This window comes from Seriola dumerili, unplaced genomic scaffold, assembly GCF_002260705.1.
Source record: "Seriola dumerili isolate Sdu_G_001 unplaced genomic scaffold, Sdu_1.0 BDQW01000149.1, whole genome shotgun sequence".
NCBI classification, from domain to species: domain Eukaryota; kingdom Metazoa; phylum Chordata; class Actinopteri; order Carangiformes; family Carangidae; genus Seriola; species Seriola dumerili.
This window is the reverse complement of record NW_019174404.1, coordinates 9,710,350-9,729,223: the sequence shown is the minus strand read 5'-3', so window position 1 is coordinate 9,729,223 and position 18,874 is coordinate 9,710,350. Positions and strand designations below refer to the sequence as shown.

Here is an 18,874-nt window from a genome sequence, read left to right as displayed (position 1 = left end):
TTCCTGCACCCTTGGCTTTTGGCTGAGATTCAAAGCTGGGGAGTTGACAGAAGGTAATCCCCACCATGTGAGGCCTCGGCCCCGGTTTGGAGGCGGGGTGTGATTCATTCAAATCTGCCGGTGCTATAAAAAGAAGGGAAGTTGCAAGTAACCCAACTTCAACCCACAAGACCGTGGCACAGCGCAAGACCATTCGGGTTGTTATTCTAGTGATAATGAATACCATTAAAGCCATTAAAAATGCAATAGTCTGTCTCGTCCTGCTGCCTCGTTTTCTGATGGCAGCAGTCATGTTTTGGCTGCTTGACTTCATTTGCATCAGGAAAAAGGTGTTCTTCAGGATGAAGGAGCAGGAGGGCGATGCCATCGATCCTCCTCTCTGCATATCGGACTCCAATCGCCTCTTCAGCCTGGAGTCGCTCAAAGCAGTGTGGCACGGTCACAAACTGGACTTTCTGAAAGCGGCGCACCTCGGACACGGAGCGCCCAACACCGAAGTTGTTCAGCTGGAGGATCAGCGGCGCAGCCGGATCCTCGATTACGCAAAGGACAAGAGACCGCTCATCCTCAACTTTGGCAGCTGCACCTGACCACCGTTCATGGCGCGCCTCAAGGCTTTCCAGGGAGTTGTGCAGCAAAACGCGGACATAGCAGACTCTGTAGTTGTGTACATAGAGGAAGCGCACCCCTCCGACGGCTGGATGAGCACTGACGCGCCCTATCAGATCCCCAAGCACCGGTGTCTGGAGGACAGGCTGAACGCTGCGCAGCTGATGCACCTGGAGGTGCCCGGATGCCTGGTAGTCGTCGACAGCATGGAAAACTCCTCCAACGCTGCGTACGGAGCTTATTTCGACAGACTTTATATACTGCAGGAGGGAAAGATAGTTTACCAGGGTGGCAGAGGACCTGAAGGGTATCGGATCTCAGAGCTCAGAGAGTGGCTGGATCAATACAGAAGAAGGCTGGAGAAATCCGATAATCTAGTTATTCATGTGTAGATTAATTTTCATCTTTCTAGAGCTGCTGTGACTAAAAACAAAAACAAACAATGCTGCACATTTTTTTCAGTATTATAACTCCAGTTAGACAGATTCTCTCCCTCTTTAATGGTTAAGTGTATTTATTTTTCATATGGTTGGATCAAAGTAATTTGTCCAACATTGTAGGATGTACTACAGTAGGCTCCTTCATTTCATATTGGACATTAGCCTGCATCCTGTTAGGATCCACTCACAAAAAAGAGGTTAGTTTGTTTGGACCTTGATTGTTTGTGAACAAAAGTATTTTGTGTGTCAAAAGTTCTGTTTTTATCTCTTCTCCTTGTGTAAACGCGCCTTTCCTGAATCCGCCAGGATGCTGAGAAATGCGCATCACTGTGCTCCTCAGTGTTGTTGTGAAGTTCGGTTTTTAAACGGGATGAATCCAGAGAACCGACACTGATGTTTTTAACACTGGAGATCACAGTGAAGGTGCTGCTCTCTGCCCTGCATGGCGCAGCTGTTTTGTAAATATTGCTCCGTTTTATGGATATATTTTTCATACAATAAAATGCTTTGATCTACTTGGTCTTTTTTATTGTAAGCAAAATACTTTTATCGCTGTGTGCATGTTTTTGGTGTGTTCTCTTCTCTTTTTTTTTGCAATAACGTCATGCTGCGTATAGATTTTAAACATTTGCTTTCTTGTACCAAGAGGACAAAAAGGATGAATGTTCAATTTCCTGCACAGTAAAGCACAACAGACCTGGACCCTGGATTCCTCTAGAAATATCCTTTTTTTTTTTTTCAAGTGCAGTCTTTAAAACCGATGTGGAGAAGCAGAAAATATGAAATAACTTCAAAAATGCTGAAGATCTCACAAAATCTCCAAACACAAAAAACTCTTGCAAAACTTCAAGTATTGCATAATTTATGATTATTCTTGGTTTTTTCCCCAATTCAAAACTAATTTATTCTCACAGTGAAGAGCATTTTTTCAACAGTATTGTCTCATTTTGTTAGAGCCTCTTAATTTGACAGAATTTTTCTCTACTTAAGTTTTTTTTTTTTTTTCCTTAGTCAACAGTCATTTTCACACAGAGAATGTTCAGCCTTCTCTCACATCAAATACTTCCTGCCAACAGGTTTGGTCTCTGCAATCTGGATGTAACATCTTGTGTCTAATTAGTGGTCAGTCACCTTTAAAGCTGTGTAGATGGTGATTACAGGTCTTTGCTTAATGCTGCAGTGAACAAGCCGTGCTTCTCTCTCCGCAGCCCCTTCCTAAGCTTTTGACCTCTCACAATTAAATGAGGATAATCACACTTGATCCTATTATGCTGAGTGATATATCCACCTATAAGGGTCTAAACACACAAATGTTTTCAGGGCTTAGCACACCGGTCACAGAGCGGTAACAGCGTTAAGAGTGGAGGCATTTAACTGAATTGTCCTGGAAACTAACGCAATTAACATACTGACATATCTGTAACTCTCTGAAGTGATTTAATGCTGAATTATCACTCCCATGAGACTTCAGCATGTCTGAAAACGTGCAATCAACAAGAAAATCCACAAAAATAAAAAATAAAACGTTTTTTTTCGAATAAAACTGGAGGAAAATCCCTTCAGAGGCTTCAGACAGGAGTCACGACGCAGTGAACACACAACAGGGGGCAATGCCTCAGACACAGCCGACCCAGCAAACCATATAATAACTCTGACACAACCTGTGTGTGGTGCAACATCTTGTCAGATGCTCTGGTTCCCCGTGCCTCCTGCGTCCACAGAGCCATTATTCATTGTCAACTTTGGAGAACAGAGCCGTTACCTCCAACAGGGAGGCAAAGTCATAAATGGGACCGAAATGACAGGGTTCAAGACTCTGACATATAATGACAACACAAGGATGCTCATTGTTGGTAAAGTGGCTGATTTTTTTTTTTTTTTTAAACAGAAAACACTGCTTATGAACTACAGCTTTGAGACAAATTTGAGTCAGGTCGTCTTCTATAAATATCACTTGATGTTTGAAATTATTGGTTGTAATGAAGTTGAGTGAAATGAGAGAAAGCTTTTGTTGAGGGTCAGGGAAACAGGATTTGTGTTCTTCTTCATATCTCAGATGAAAAGAGGAAAAAAGATCACATCCTTCCTGCTCATCAGGACTCTGTTCGTGTGGTGGCAGGGGTTAAAATCTCAGCTTCTGCTGCTAATTCAGGTACGCACTCCACATTAGTCCTTGACATCATAACATTATAAGTCCATATGCAGGTAGAATAATGTTGTTGAATAGCAGAACAATATAAAGCCATGACTTTAGCACGTCGTTAATCGATTAGTCAGTCTACAAAACACCAGACATTCACCGTTTCCACCTTCTCAAACGTAATGGATTTACAGCTATAGTCTTTTTGGTATGTCTTTATACATTTTATCTGTTTTGATATTGGACCGTTAGTCAGACAAAACCAGCAATTTGAGGACATCTCCTTGGGATCTGGGAAACTGAGATGGGCATTTTGCATTATAATCTGATTATTTCTATTACAATAGTAATAACCTAAAAGATTATCAGTAAATTGATAGTTAGTTGCAGCCCTGTGCGAGACAGTTAAATACAGGAAAGCAGAACTTCCATTCACTTTTTTCAGTCATCTGTCAAATCTTTACTCTTTTTTCCTGTAGATTTGTAGATAATTTGACCTCCTCTGGGCTCTAACATTATTCACATAAAACAGGGAAAAGTTCACCTTGCTTGACCTGATCATAAACAATAGATTTCCAGTATGCAACTGGCCATGAGCTGACATTGCTTTCAGAAAAGAGAACAAGTCCAGCAAGAGAAAATGTGACTGGTGTGACTGCAGGGGTTTTACAGTGACCTTACTTTACAGCTCATCTGGAACTCATTTAACACACAAATGCATACGTATTTATATGGAGCTGTCAGCTGACAGAGGGGTATCTGCCTAAATGAAATATAACTTGCAGTGTATCCAGTGTGCACCCCTGAAAAGAAACCCCAACTGGAATTGTTTGAATCTGGATTCTTTCCATGTGCGATTTTCCATGGATGTCTGTCAGCGGAGAGGCAGACGGGAACAAAGGGTTAAGGGTCTCAGGCTTGGGGGAGAGATTTAACTTTTGCTGTTCTGTTTTGTTTTATGACTTGGAGGGAGCAGAATGGGCCTGCTGAGGTGGAGTTTTTTTTTTTTTCAGCTTCTCTGGTCAGCTTTGAAGGTGAGGGCCCCTCTCTCCCCAGGGTCAAAACTCCACGAATGAATGTCTGGTGGTGGGGAGCCGGGGGCCTTCAGCACACAAAAAAGGTTTTCAGTGAAACCTGTGTGATTCAGGTTCAGCATGTTAACATTTAACCATGCTCCAAACAATCTTCTTTATACTGGTACAAATAAACTCCTGAGCCTCAGGAGACACGTTTCATGGCCACTTTTAACACTGTGGAGCACAAACACTATTACAGAACTGAAGGTGTTCTTATGAAAGTTTATTCGGAAACCTTTATTGGAGTCACAAGTATTGACTGAATTAGCTGTGGTATAGGAGTCATTTAGGGTCAAGTTGCAGCATCAAGAAAAGACAGTAGTCCATACGCACGCCATGCTGATTAAATAACCAGTGTGCAGTCTAACCTTTTAACTCCTTTTACTTATATAAGTGCTGCCAGTCATGCAGATCTGCGGGACTGTCAGAGATTTTTAAAGCTAGTCTTTGTAGGTCATGGACACGCAGTAACACAGCAGGAGTCCCTGAGACATTTTCCAATAATGTTCAGTCTAGAGTGAGAAGAGGTTGGATGTAGGGGGGGAAAAAAAAAAAAAAAAAAAAAAAAAAGCCCTGAATGTCACCCAATTGGTGAGCTGAAATAGCACAGCAACAAAGTGGAAAATGATCTGTTATGTGGGACGGGCTGCACCTTGACTCCTGTGGTGGTTTGCATTGCTGGTTCAGAAGCAGAGTGGTGAAATAGGAACTGGGAAACATTACTGTTTCGTTTTCACATTGTTCTCATGCATCATAATCAATGTTTAAAAAACATGATGTCGGGAGAAAAAATGATACTAAATGGAGAGATAAAATTCAGCAGTCTTGAAAACCAGAGTTCTGTTCAGGCATGTGTGTGCTAATTCCAAGTATGTGAAAACATTAAATTACTTCCAATCAACTCATGAAAACTAAATGCAGTGTTTTCAGAGCGATGGTGCTCAGCTGCTGGCTACAGCCCTTCCTCCGTCCTCTTTTGGATGGATGACACCTTGTGGTCACAGTCTGACACTACATGATTATTCTAAGCGCTGCATGAGCCCTTAAAACTGAGATCTGCTGCTGCACTGCTCTGTAGTTTGGAAAGCCTTGACAGGAGAGCGTCAGGAAAGCAAAACTGCTGAGTCGTACCTGCAAACTAAAAATATGCAGTTTATACCTACCTGTCTGGTCACTGGAAAGGTTTCACATTTAATTTAATTTGATATTGCTGTCCAAGCAGGAGTCTTAGTTAAAGCAAACATCATCTTTTTGATATTCTAACATATGATCAATGACCAGAACTTAAACTTAGAGGACTGGATTCTTTAGTCAAGTTGAAATTCGCTTATTCTTTAAAGTGGTTTGCACAAAGACAAAATTGCATCAAAGGCAGTCTGGGACATTTCTGTCCCAAAATGGCAGCCAGAGGAAACGGTTTTAAATATTTATGTTTGAAAGCCCCTGCGTTCCCATAGCCCACCCACACAGACGTTATGTTGACGTCACTTATGTTGCCTAATGAGGCCTCTTCTCAGGATAGTGTGGGTGCACATGATTGACTTCTCCCTCTCCCTTCTCTTGGTTCTTGTTGTACTTGTTAGAGCGGGACAACTTAAGGGTGCAGTCACATTACAGTTCCATTCAACAGAGATTTCCCTGCATGTAATGATGTCACATTTTCTGATGCAGGTAAAAAAAAAAAATGAATGGATTAGAGTGATCTCAAACAAGTTTGTAGTCTCGTAGTGTGATAACATAGTAAAAATGGTGATTTCCTGAATGCGAGCTCAGTCCCACTCCCTCTCTCACACTGGCTGGATGTTGGAGAACTGTATAATTTGATATGTTTTAAAAGTCAATCAAACTGAACTCTGGGTGAAGTGATTCAGGCGGAAGGAAAAACGTTTCACCCTGTTCCTTGTGGAAATGAATGGGGAAGAGAAACCGTGTGTGACTGCACCTTTATCCTTCTCATTAGGACACAGTTTTGTTCACTCCACCTGGCAAAACACCTGTGGAAGTGAACAGAGCCTTGAATCCTCATCTTTCATAACGTGATGTCAGTAAACTTACTGCCGAGTGTCAGGATTTGAGAAGTCACATACATAGAGGAAACCAGTGTGAGCTTCATGCTCTTCATACACCATGCATGCTTGGGGTTTTTCAAGCTGGGATGCTTCATCTGCTCGGATACTAAAGATAAAAGAGCCAATGGGGATCATTTCATATTCCCCTTGTGAATTTTTGATTCATAACAAGCGAGCAACACCAGACTTTTATTGTATCAGACAGGATGAAACTGCAGGTTGGCTCTCAGGGAAACATGTAGCCCCCCCCACTTTACTGTATTTCTACATAGTGATCTCGCTTGATGCAGAGTACTGCAGCTGAAGTCCTGGTGATGTAGATAACCGGCACCACAAGGTGGAGACAGAGACTGTTATCTGACACTGTCTCACCTTTCGGAACAGTGGAGGAGTGCTGATAGAGTCACTGTTATCATCCAGGTGATTATCAGTGAGTTGGCCCTGGAAGGAGGGGTGGGGGGGGTGGGGGTTATTAAATAGCACAAAGCAGGAGAGCAGATGTTCCACTGATTTCAGGACAAGTCGGTGGTGGGGGTGGTGCATACAGCATGTGCATCGGGTGGATTTCACACTGTGAAACGGCGGATGTGTCGGACTTGCCAAGCAGTTGATCTTGTCTTAACCTGCTTGTTGTTGTGTTGTGTCGAGACAACAGCAGCAGCGGAAGGAGATAGCCTCAATATAAATCTGGTGGTTCTTGCGTTCCTGAACTGGATACGACTGATGACGACAGTAAATGAAATACAAGACTAAAGTCACCTTTGGGTGTACGGATATGTATCTCTGCAAGCCTTCTTGTCAAGTGGACACTTTTTATGTATTTTATTAAAACAATGAATAGACAATAAAAGTCAAAGTACAACAGCAAATAATCCCAGACTGGAACAAATACCTGCTGCACGGTCACAGCCACTCATCCCCAGTAGAAATGCTACTTATAAATCATTATTTTTTGAATCATTATTTTTGGACTTCTGGACAATGTCATACGCAACCTGAAATGTGACTCTGTGATGTTATAAACACAAGATAACATCCCTATCAGAGAATTATGGTAAACAAAGCCCTCCACACTAACAGCATCTCCTCATATGCTGAATGCTTCAGAAACCCTCACATCAGCAATGAATGAATTTGAATATTTTACAATATGCAATATGTTCCATGTTTAACCACAGTATATCTTTGCTGGGTGACAAACATGTTTTTTTTTTTTTTTCTTGTTTTCCATAATTGCTTCTCCCTCCATCAGGAGTGTGTGACCATCTCATGCATGATGAGACAAACCAATAGCACGTAACAGATGTTAAAGTATTGATTTCAGGGCTCACAGATGCGTGGTGCATTACCTGTGAAATTCCTACTCTAGAAGTGAGAAGCAATGTTTGGAAAACCTCACAAAATCTCAGAGAAACTGCAAATGAGTTTTAGACCAATTAAGAGGCGAAGGTGTGAATATATCCGTGGCATGGATACGAATAGATTCAAATAAAGACAGAAAGCGGCATTTCTGGAGGAGCTGTGAAATAACCCACGTCTTTGTAAGAGAGTGCACATCTATGTATATACCTTTTAAAACCAACATCTAAAGTGATACATCTACAGAGAGAGAAAAGTGAATGCTATTTGGGAAATGAAATGACTTCCAGGTACATAGAGTAATACCTTCTACAAGAAAATGAGCCTATTCTGTAGAGTGATGACCTGCAGGATTTGAAAGTACAACTGTTTTGGTGGAAAGTAGTGATATCTCATTACACTTTTTAACTGCACATACTGGACAAACTCACTATATGTATTTTTGCAGTAATTGTGAAATGGCAAATTCACAGTATGTTGTATGGAGATGTCAAGGCTGCAACTTTATGATTATTTTAATTCACGATCAATCAATTATTTTATCACTATCCCTCTTATTTCATCAATATCACTATATTAGCTTTATTTTGAAAAATCAAGACCTTCAGTTTACTATCATATATAGCAAAGCAAATCATTAAATCCTCACACAGGAGAGACTGGTTCCATTTAATGTCTGGCAGTTTTACTTGATAAATGACTAAAAGGATAAATTGATAATCAAAATAGTTGCCAATTGCTTTTTTTTGTTGCTGCTCTAGTGATGGTTCTAAAATCTGGGTGCACTTTGTTTAAAAGTTAAAAATCATTGCTACCATTACTTAAGTTTAATTACAAATACTGAAAGAAGTGCAGTCCTGTTTGCTGCCTATTTCAAAATCATCTTCCTTTTTCTAATATGAACAGCATTACTGTGCTCCAAATCAACTCGAATCATAAAACCATAATGTTTTTGCTTTGTTTTGTTTTTAAAGAAATACCACACCATGGCATCTTTTTTACCAGCCATCAATGTGCTATTTGGTAGAACATTATTTTATCATTTTATACATATCTAATGAGTAGTTTTTAGAATCCAATGTCATTGTTTGCCCACTTCATCCAGTAAACTGTACATTCAAATATATCCCAAGGTAGTCCAGAATCTCTCACTTTATATAAACGCAACTGTACAACAGTCATAGTATTTCCTTCGTTGCTATTTTTAGACATTCATATTAAACTCCTTCCAGAAGGAGTGAGGAAGAGGGAGAGGCAATTTAATCAGATGGAGGTGTAGTGTCTCCCAAAGCTGGTGAGTCTAATCTTCTCAGGCAGGATGATGTTTACTGAGTGCTCAGGCTCTTCCTGGTTAGTGGTGCCAGCTTCTCTCAGCAGGTGTTCCCTTTGCTGCCGAACAAGCTGGCTGTACTTGGCATTAGCCAGCCACGTCTCACAGCGGCCAAAAAACACAATGCCTGTAGTGCCCAGGATGACCAGGCAGGTGAGCAGGGCCAGTATGCCGAAGCAGATGAGCTGACCCTGGGTGACAAGGACGCCAGGGGAGTGGACGGTCTCCTTCAGGGTGATCTTTAGCAGGTCTCTCTCAGGGGGTCTGAGGAGCTTGTGGAAGGCGTGAGCAGGGAGGGAGTAATGCTGCGGGGTCAGCGCGAACACTCGGTGGTCCACAGGTCTGGCACCGACCGGCTTGGATCTGGCCTTTGGTCTGTGCTGCAGGGAACATGTGGGACCTGTAAACCATTTCTGGCAAACGCACCGAAAGGTTCCATCAGGCTGACCAACACACGTGCTGCCGTTGGCGCAGGGCCGGCCTGCGCAGGGCGAGAGGCTGGTGGTGTCGTTACAAGTGAAACCAGTGAAGCCGTGCGGACAGGCACACGTGAAGGCCAGGCCGTGGTTTGAACAGTTGCCACCGTTGAGGCAGGGGTTAGGCTGGCAGCTGTCGATGCTGATCTCACAGAAGTCTCCAGAAAATCCGGGGGGACATAAACAGGAAGAGTAGGCTGCTGAGCCATCGGCGTCCGTACATGTGCCTCCATTCTGACAAGGAGAGCTGGAGGACAGAGCAGCACAGTGTGACAATACAGCAGAGAGAACAGGACCTGCTATCGTGTAAACAGTTTACTACAGAATATTTCACCCTGTGGTTAGAAAGCAGCCATCACATGGGCACATAATCCTATTTTTCAGGTAGATTTCAAAAAGTAAGGGGATGCTTTCTAAATCCATAATTTGTGGGGTCCCCTAGGAGAATGTCCTTGGGCCGTGATCACTAGGATCTGCCTGCTTACGCAGAAGATGCTTCATTCATAACATCACATTAAGATTAACAAACAGAGAATACCACCACTGTCCAGAGAAAACCATGTGCCTTTGATTTTTGGGATTTTTAATTTTATTAGAAAAAGCGTTTAAGGATTAAGTGTCCTTAATAAGTCGAGGAAATTACCCTAAAGCTAAATAAACCAGTTAAGAACCCACAGGATTGGAGGACTGCAATAAATGGCTGAGCAGCAGAACACTGCAACAAGGCTCTATGATAATAAACTTTACCTTCATTTAGGAAAAACTGAGGCTAATCTTTTTGGATCTGGAATCTAGCTAAGAAAATATGCAGAGTTTTTTTAGTTATGGTACGTCAGGCTGTAATTGCACCCAAAGTTAATTTTAATTATTTAGGTTTGTTTTTAGATATCAGCTCTCAGGGGAAGCCATGGCACTAAAAGCACTTCATTTGTCAGGACTACATTAAAGCTCAGGAAAGTAGTACTGTGAGATACTGCAAAATTAATCTGTGGTACCACAGTTCTCCAAAACCTAGCGAAAAACTCAGCAGTTAAATTAATAGTTATAATAGGACTTAGGATGTTAAGCTTAGGGAGCTATTCACTGAGTCTGGTCCATTTTCTGTAGCACAAGTGTCTTGTGTTTACCTTAAATTCACAAACAAGGACCACATTGGAAATAAATTTTTAGCTTCTGTGTGTCTTTAGACTTTTTAAATGTACTTCAGGACTTCGTGTTTGCAGTATCTCAAGTTGTTTCATCTTAGAAAATGTGATAAACAAGGCAATAATTTATTTATTGTATCGTGTAAAATCCTAATGAGATGATAAGATCCTGTAATAAAATTCAGTTTATGAAATTAATGATTTCAAGCAAACTTTGAAAACTAACTACATCAGACATTGGGGTTTTTGTGTCACATATGTCAAGAATATGAACATAAATAAGATGCATTATATTTTAAGTAGATTTGTCATACTGTGATATGTATTAATATTGGAATAATGTAAGACTCTCTTATAGCTTGTTTTTTTAAAAAAAACAGCAGCCCATCACCTAAAGATATTCAGTTTACTGTATCATGAGACAAAGAGAAGCAACACAACTGAGCAGCTGACACCAGAGAATGATTGTCATGTTTGCCTCATCGATTATCAAAATACTTGGCAGCAATCAATTAATCTGCTAATTTTTTCAGCTCCAGAAAAATTCGTATTAATATTCTGGTGTTGAATTTAGTCGTATCACCCACCACTAATGAAAAACAGTGCAGCTCATTTTCTGCAAATTAAAAACCTGTGCCAGTCATAAGATATGAAAGGAGTCTTCGCTTTGCCTCTGCAATAATCTTCCTGCACCCACACGTGCAGCATGTGATCAATGCAGCTGTGCCTCACCAAGTGAGTGCACCGATAAAAAGCCGGGGTAAAAACAATCAATATCTCTTATAGTAGCTCATGTAATTACACAAGTTCTTAGCTTTCTGTCTCTGCGAGTCAAAAGAATAATAGCTCCGGCATACTTTGTAGACATCTCCAGTGCCTCGTAGAAGAGCTGATTAATGAAACCTCATGCAGCCCTTTTTAATAGAGATGAATTCCCCTGACATACAAGTGAGGCTCCAGTCGTCTCATTGTGAAAATTATAATAAGACTCAAATCATTATTTTTCTTTTATGAGGGCGGAGAGCTGTCAGTTCACTGACAGTGAGCTGTGGACTATTGAATTTTAGGTGTGTCGTCCTAGTCCATAACAAGGCTGCCTGACAGAATAAACATGGTGGGGTTCAGAGTCTGGAGGGGGCTGTGTCAGCTCGCTGCGTCTCCAGAGACTCTTTCATATGCATCTGATGGGCAGGAGGAGGATTCCTACACGCATCAGTCCTGTCTGTCATCCAGCAGTGGGAAGACGGACAACAGATTTTTAGAGCTCAAAGGAATGAGCAGCTGTTTTTGTTATGAACATAAGGTCAATCTTGAATATTATCTAAAAGCAAAAATTCCAGATGCGGGCTTTTGTTTTGAAATTAAATTTTTTGAGTGGTGCTTCCAAAGCAGAGCATCCACTGTAATAGCTCTATTCAGAGGCTCTGTCACACTTCAGCTGTGTGCCAATTCTAGCGAGGTAGAGGACGCGACCCATGAAGGTGGATCCTTTTCAGAGGTTCTGAGGGCCTGACTGAACCTGCGCCTCACCTCTTCAAATGAGGACAAAGCTGCTGGCACGTTCAGGTGTTTCTCTTCAACTCATAAAGTCAAAACATTTCCACAAATTTGTCCTCCAGTGACTTCGATAGTGGTAAATGCCAACAGCAAATCTGGTAGAACTGAAGTTGCATGATTAAACACAGAGAATGAAGAAATTCCTCTTCTGATGCTGTGCTATAACATATCCAGGCTATTAGCACAAATTAACAGTGTTGTTTATACTTATTAGTATTAGTAGTTATTTTTTTTACAATAAGTGGTTCATTTCATGCAAAGTATTTGTCAGTGACTGATGAACGACCTGAAGGCAAATTCCTGTTAAATAGTATTTCCCAGTGATGTGAGATATGGGTTATGCAAAGTACACATCAGGTGTGTCCTCCAAAATACAGGAAAAAGATGGCTGAGTGTCTGGTCACATACTGTAGAGAGGAGCTGTTGAAAAATGACGGCCTTGCTGAGAGATTATGATGTATTCCATCCTGAAATGTTGACTTCAAAGGATGCAGTCCCTGAACTAGGAGGCATCTTATGATGCTGCCCAGGTACACACTGCCGGCTACTGTGTAAAGGTGTCTGCTCGTCAGCAACAAGGAGCACAACCCAGTCTCATGGCAGTTCATGAAACAGTCACAAAATTTAGTGTATCGATTCGTGTAAATGGACAGGTATTTTCCTTTTTAATAACGGTAAAAAATCGACTTGTAGTAACCACTTTAAATTAAGGTATCGATATGATGCCGGGGCTAAAGGGCTGCTGTTCTCTTTACAACATCACGACTTTACGGCTTTGATTCACTCTAACCACTCTCTTTTTATTGTTTTCAGCCACAGCAGGAAGCTGCTTTCTGAAAACCCACCTTACACTACCCGCTCGACAACCGATACTTCGGTACCAAGTCGATGCCAAAATCCTGAAAATGTGACAGTACTTGATTTTCTATTGTACCGTAGGTACCAAAGGTATTGTAGATGCCGTAGGTTCTAGAGATGTAATTCTTTCGGGACTGATGAGGGCAGTATAATAACATCACAAGTGTCCTAGTCTGACATCAAACTTGAACAGAAGAAGACAGGCACAATAACAACAACAGCAGCAAATGCGTGTGCAGCCGCAGGTCCACCATGACTTATGGAAAACACGCCAAGACAGTTGTATGGAGATATTTTGCAGTTATAAGTTATAGATGACCAGAAGCCAGTCTGTAAACTGTGCCGCAGAGAATTCCAAAAGAAACACCTTAAACTTATCTAAGCAGCTCAAAGACAGACATTGTTAACTTAAAATGAACAACATGGCATCAAAATGTTCATGTCCTGAAATGTCACTGTTACTGTTTGTGAATTGTGGCATCTGCTGTAGTAACGCTCCACACACAACGTTCACAAAAGGTTCACAACATTAGTAGGTGGCCGTCATTATACTTTTCAGTCTGTCAAAATATAACGGCGACTTTTTTAATGAATATTTTTACATCATTGGTCCTTTCACCTTGTTAGTCAATTTAAACTACTGCCTGCACACTGACTACGTATATGGATGTGTGTGCCTGTGTGTGTTTGTGTGTTAGCTGAGTGCAGCAGTCTGGTAGTCTTTGGTAGTGAGAATTGTGGAATTCCAACGGTATTGGTGACGACTACCAATATTCTGGTACCGTGACATCCCTGCTGCTTCAGCTCCAAGCAGCAGATCGACACATGTAATGACTAGCTGGTGAACACAGTGGAGCACTGAGCAGCTAGAGAGCCAGAAATTTCCCTCCGGAGTTGGATGGGCTTAAGAGAGAGAATACTGGCTTTACATTTGCGAGGTGAAACAAAACACTACTCCAAATGAATGCTAATGTTGCTCCATGTTGCTGATGTATAAATGAGCAACCGTTTGCTAACATGTTGGCCCTATCAACTTAGAAGGTGATGATATGTCAATGTTGTTCCCTCAATATGTTTCTGCTGCTCCCAAGCGGCCATTGAAAATCAGTAACTGCAGCTTTAATTCTGTGCACCATTGGTTCCAAGTTGCATCAGTTGCTTGGACCTGATCTACCCACTTGCATGTAAAATTTTTTTGTTGCCGCTGTTCACTATATGCACCATGTTCTTCTTTTCCCTTCATGGCACGTCAATCCTCAGAAAATAGAAGTTGACTTTCTCACTCGGAATAATGAGCTGGAGTTCCCTTCAAGTGGAGTTTTTCTGCACAGACTTGGAAACTTGCCAATTCCAACTTTTTTAGCATGCTCGTGTTTGCGGGGGTGGTGGGGGTGGGGGTGACTATATGAAAGCAACCGTTTCTGTTTGTCTTAAGAATGCATATACGCCATATTGCCTGTTACTAGTCACAACAACCAAACTCATACTCATTTTTTTCTCATCAAGGGCGGCAAAATGAACAACTGATATTCTCTCTTCTAACTGCCTATTACCAGTGATATACACTTCGATTGGCTGCCTTGGCGACACAGAGAAAGCTCACAGACATTGCACCACATCGCATTGCATGTATTGATTATTGCTCCTAATGATAAACAAATGAAGACGAGGCTGTAAAACACTGGAGTTTTCCTTTGCTTGAAATAGAAAGGCCAATTAAAGATGCTGGTACCCATTTGTGAAGCAAGCTCCTCTCTTCAGGTGGCAGTTTTCTCCAGCGTATCCGCGGGGACAGATGCACAGGTATCCCCCCTCTCCTGTCTCTATGCAGGTGGCATTACCAGCACAGGGCCTGGATGAGCACAGGCGAGTGTCTGTTGTAAAAAAAAAAAAAAGCATAGCATGCTGTTTTTAGCTCTCTCTCGCTGTGTTTCTGTGTCTCTCTGCCTGGTTTTCCCTCTCTCCTTTGTTTCCACTTTCTCACTCACACTCCCCACCGCAGCATCTTGTCACCAAGAGCAAAACTGAGAACATAACTAACCATGTTACACAGGGCGAGCAGCTCATATGCTCCAACACAATAAGAGATGTACTGTGAGAGCTGATAAGGAGGTCAAACTGAGCCAGGAGCCAAAAAAAATCTTTTTCTTCTTTTAATCTTCTCTCTTTCTTTCTTCCTTAGCTTGAGGGGGCACGAGTAATTTTCATGCGATAATGTTCATTGAGGATATTGGAGAAATTATTACATAAGTGCTTAATTTAAATATTTGCATCCACTGAAATGGAAATGTGACTTTTAGGAAGATTTAACGTTTGGATTTTCACAACCACAGCACAATACTTTTTTCAGGTTTTCTTAAGTTTATCATATGTGCCTTGCTTGATGGCACAAAACAGAAGGCGGCGGTTTATGATGAAAATTTTTGCAGTCATTTCGTGGCTTCAGTTTTCATCTCAGACCCAGATTTCTCCGTCATTATTTTCTTTACCTTACTCAGAACTTATCTAACTTTACCCGTATAAAAATAGAGTTAACTATATTCTCTAGACTCCGGCTTCGTTTGGTGGCAACCTTCATGTCCCTGAGGCTCCGTGACTCACCCTCACCTCTGGTATGTCAGAAAGTGTTAAGAGGCAGATAGAGATAGTGAGTGTCTGGGGAGCTTTATGAGACTCACCTTGGTCACACAGGCTGCCCACCCAGCCCTCCTCGCAGATACACTGCCATGCCTTCTCGCATGTGCCGTGCAGGCAGCCGGGGAAGGGCAGACACTGGTCACAGTTGTCTCCCTGCCACCCTGGTTTGCACCTGAATGAGGGGAAAAGGCAACAATCCAGACCTATTTATACACCACCCACAGAGCTTTGCAGCCAGGCGCCAGTCCACACAATGTCTGCAGGATTTACTCTCTATGTGTAAGTGAAATGACAGGTTGACGTTATCTTTGATTATACAGTAATTGGTTAAATTCTCCAGCATTTTGGCTCAGGAGTACATACAACAGCCTTTGCCAGAAAATCCCTTCACACTGAGCAGGGTTTGTCACCAAAAGCTTTTTGAGCTATCTGTTAGGATAACAGTGCTCTTTACTGTTCAAACAAAAGGCTGATTTGGCACTTAACACAATACAAGCGCCTAACAAATCTAGAAAAAAACAGAAGGATCCAGCTGGCTGGATTGTGATTGCATTTCTCCGAGGGAGGAAAATTTACAGCTCCAGCAATTTTTGAAAATAAGCTTGCTAAAGCCCACAGGATGTGGTCTATCATCCACACAGGAATCAGAGGTGGTGGTGCTTAGTACCTGCACTTCCCTGGCTTCTCACAAAACCCATTTTCTGTGTTGCACCCTGCGCTGCATTCCCAACCTTTGAGACAGAAAGAAAGGGACAGCAGCGTGTTTGCATCAAAAATCAAAAAGACACATAAAACATTCAGAGCAATGAAATATTCATCCACGATACTTTCTTTCCACGCAGAGAGCAAATCGGCTCAGATAAGAAGAAAAAGAGTTTGCTTTTCAGCTGACTCAAATCTCTTTGTCTCAGTGGACTGGTCAAAATCTCAGATTACCTTTGGCGATGCCTGTCACGACCAGAACAGAGACCACCGCTGTGAGATGCATCGTAATTTCGAGCTTGACCCTCTTTGTCCTGCAAAACATAAAGCGAGTTAAGTCGCAGAAAAGAGCTCTTCGTTTGCGAGGAAGCGACGTTTTTTTTCATCTTAACAGAGATAACACAACTCAAAAGTTCATTTTTCGGAAACATTACAACCTTTAAAAGGAGAACTGAGAGAGATGCTCCACAGATATGGCAAATTTTGCTTAGAGCTCTGGGATATAATGATCGTAGGAGATTTATAACGATCAGGTCCTCAGAGTGAAAATCACATATACACACACACACACACACACACACACTGTAAGCCTAAAATATTACTGAAATATATAGTGCTTTTTCTTTTCTTGGGCAATTGAATCTTACAGGCGCACCTGAACCATATGCGTCTGCTCCCAAAGGTTTCCATTACGCACGAACATAGAGGAAAAGAGAAAAGGAATTTCATTCCAAAAGCAACACATTTGTCTAATCAAAAGGCTCATCAACTTAAATTATCTCGTGGCATGCTGAAAATCGTCTTACCTATGTCGCACCGGCGCTCTGTTTCCAGGTGGCTTTGGTCATATTTGATGGATTTTGATTTGACCTTCTTTTTTTTTTTCTTTCTTTCTTTTTTCTTTAAATCCAAGCGACTGTGCGGTTGAAAGTGACACTACAGGTGTTCTAGTGGTCCGGCTGCTGCTGGTGGACCTGCAGGTTTTGACGGGACTGCTGGATCGTGCGGCGTCCCAGCGTAACACGCTCCTCCCACCTAAAGAGGGAGAATGTGTGTCTGACCCCCAGGAGAGAAGTGCTGTAGTTGTACCATAGCCTACGTAAGGTGCCTGTATTTTACAAATGCATTACTCAATGCAATTGGAAAAGTCTTCCAGGGAAGTAGGAAGGTCTCTGTAGGCTATTAACACTTCCAAGAGCTTGTTTCTGCTTAGTTAGTATTTTTACTCTTAATTCTTCATTTAAGCACAACCCAATTAGCATGTGCTAGTCTTAGTTTCTGTCAGTGTATTCAGATCCTTTATTTAACACTACAGCAATGGACAAATACCCGATTGCAAGTGAAAATCTTGCACTCAAAATCTTATTTTAGTACAGACACATTATCAGCTAAATGCACTAAAGTAAAAGTACTCAGAATTCATCGGAATTGGTCCGTTCAGCATTACATATTATTAATTACTGTTACTATAAATACTTATGAAAAAAAACAAGAAGCATTTTACTGTGGTTGCTGTTATAGGTGGGCTGCCGGGTAGTTTAATCTGTATCACTTCATCTCATCCAGTGAGATGATCGTATTTTCTGTAAACTATAAACTATTGATTTCAGATGAATATAAAAGTCCAATATTTGCCTGTGAAATATTGTGAATGTGAAGTACAGTTACTTGTGGAAATGTACTTATTAATCGCTGCTGACCATCACCCTCACCACTCTCACAAAATACTTAAAGAATACTAATTGACAAGCTAGACTTCACAGAGGAATTCAAACTCTGTCCCTCCTCCAATTTTAAAATATTGAATGACTTCCCTTACACACTGCCTATCTGTCATACATAATATTTCTCTATTCTATTCTTAGTCCACTTATCACTGTCCACAATCTCCCTTTATCCTTCCCAAGGGCAGGGGATGGTATTTTTCTTCCCACGAAGCATATGGCTTAGTCTAAGAGTCTAATTATGAGTTTCACTTCTCTCAGACATTATTAGATCCGCAATAAAGATCCTGAAAATGGTGCCCAAGCAACCATCAGGGGAAATCTGCTCCTCGGTCTCACTAATCCTCCTCAGTGTTCAATTGTAAGATGCAGCCTGTGTCTCAGCCAGGCTCTGCGGTTTTAGTGAGCGAAAACCAGGGTGAATATGTTTCCTACGGTAAATGACAGCACTGAGAAACACTTATAATTCCAGACATTGTGAGCTTTGTGGCTCTACTTACAGATTTTTTTTTTTTTACAAATATATCATCTTGAGGAGACGTGTGGGTTTGCGGTCTAGACAGCGAGAGCACAAGGGATACATGTATAAATGCAAATATGCATTAAATCAATGTTTTTTTTTTTCAGCTGAGTCGGGGTAAAGACGGTACAAAGAAGCTCCCATCTCACACAGAATCAGTCTGAAACGAGGACACATGCTATAAACAGACAGGCCCAGGCAGATGTGAGTGGAGTAGAAATGGATAAGTCCC

At 41.6% G+C, this 18,874-nt stretch overlaps 2 protein-coding genes across 4 annotated transcripts; one reads left to right on the top strand and one right to left on the bottom strand.

Annotated features, from left to right (window-relative positions):
* The first annotated feature begins 203 nt into the window (after window positions 1–203).
* On the top strand, window positions 204–1,507 carry dio3 (iodothyronine deiodinase 3). Its single transcript, XM_022750821.1, has one exon. It carries the CDS (start codon window positions 216–218, stop codon window positions 999–1,001), a length of 786 nt encoding a protein of 261 aa, XP_022606542.1. The 5' UTR covers window positions 204–215; the 3' UTR covers window positions 1,002–1,507.
* Window positions 1,508–7,532: 6,025 nt separating this feature from the next.
* dlk1 (delta like non-canonical Notch ligand 1) lies at window positions 7,533–17,343 on the bottom strand. 3 transcript variants are annotated; one of them, XM_022750709.1, is made up of 7 exons: window positions 17,205–17,343; window positions 17,054–17,071; window positions 16,633–16,712; window positions 16,364–16,427; window positions 15,738–15,868; window positions 14,792–14,933; window positions 7,533–9,746 (listed from the first exon to the last, which is right to left on the bottom strand). In XM_022750709.1, exons 3-7 carry the CDS (start codon window positions 16,682–16,684, stop codon window positions 8,957–8,959), a joined length of 1,179 nt encoding a protein of 392 aa, XP_022606430.1. In that variant the 5' UTR covers window positions 16,685–16,712; window positions 17,054–17,071; window positions 17,205–17,343; the 3' UTR covers window positions 7,533–8,956. The 3 variants fall into 3 exon arrangements, with proteins under 3 accessions (XP_022606430.1, XP_022606429.1, XP_022606431.1); XM_022750708.1 differs by having other exon boundaries at window positions 17,054–17,068; XM_022750710.1 differs by lacking the exon at window positions 17,054–17,071.
* Between the last annotated feature and the right edge of the window lie 1,531 nt (window positions 17,344–18,874).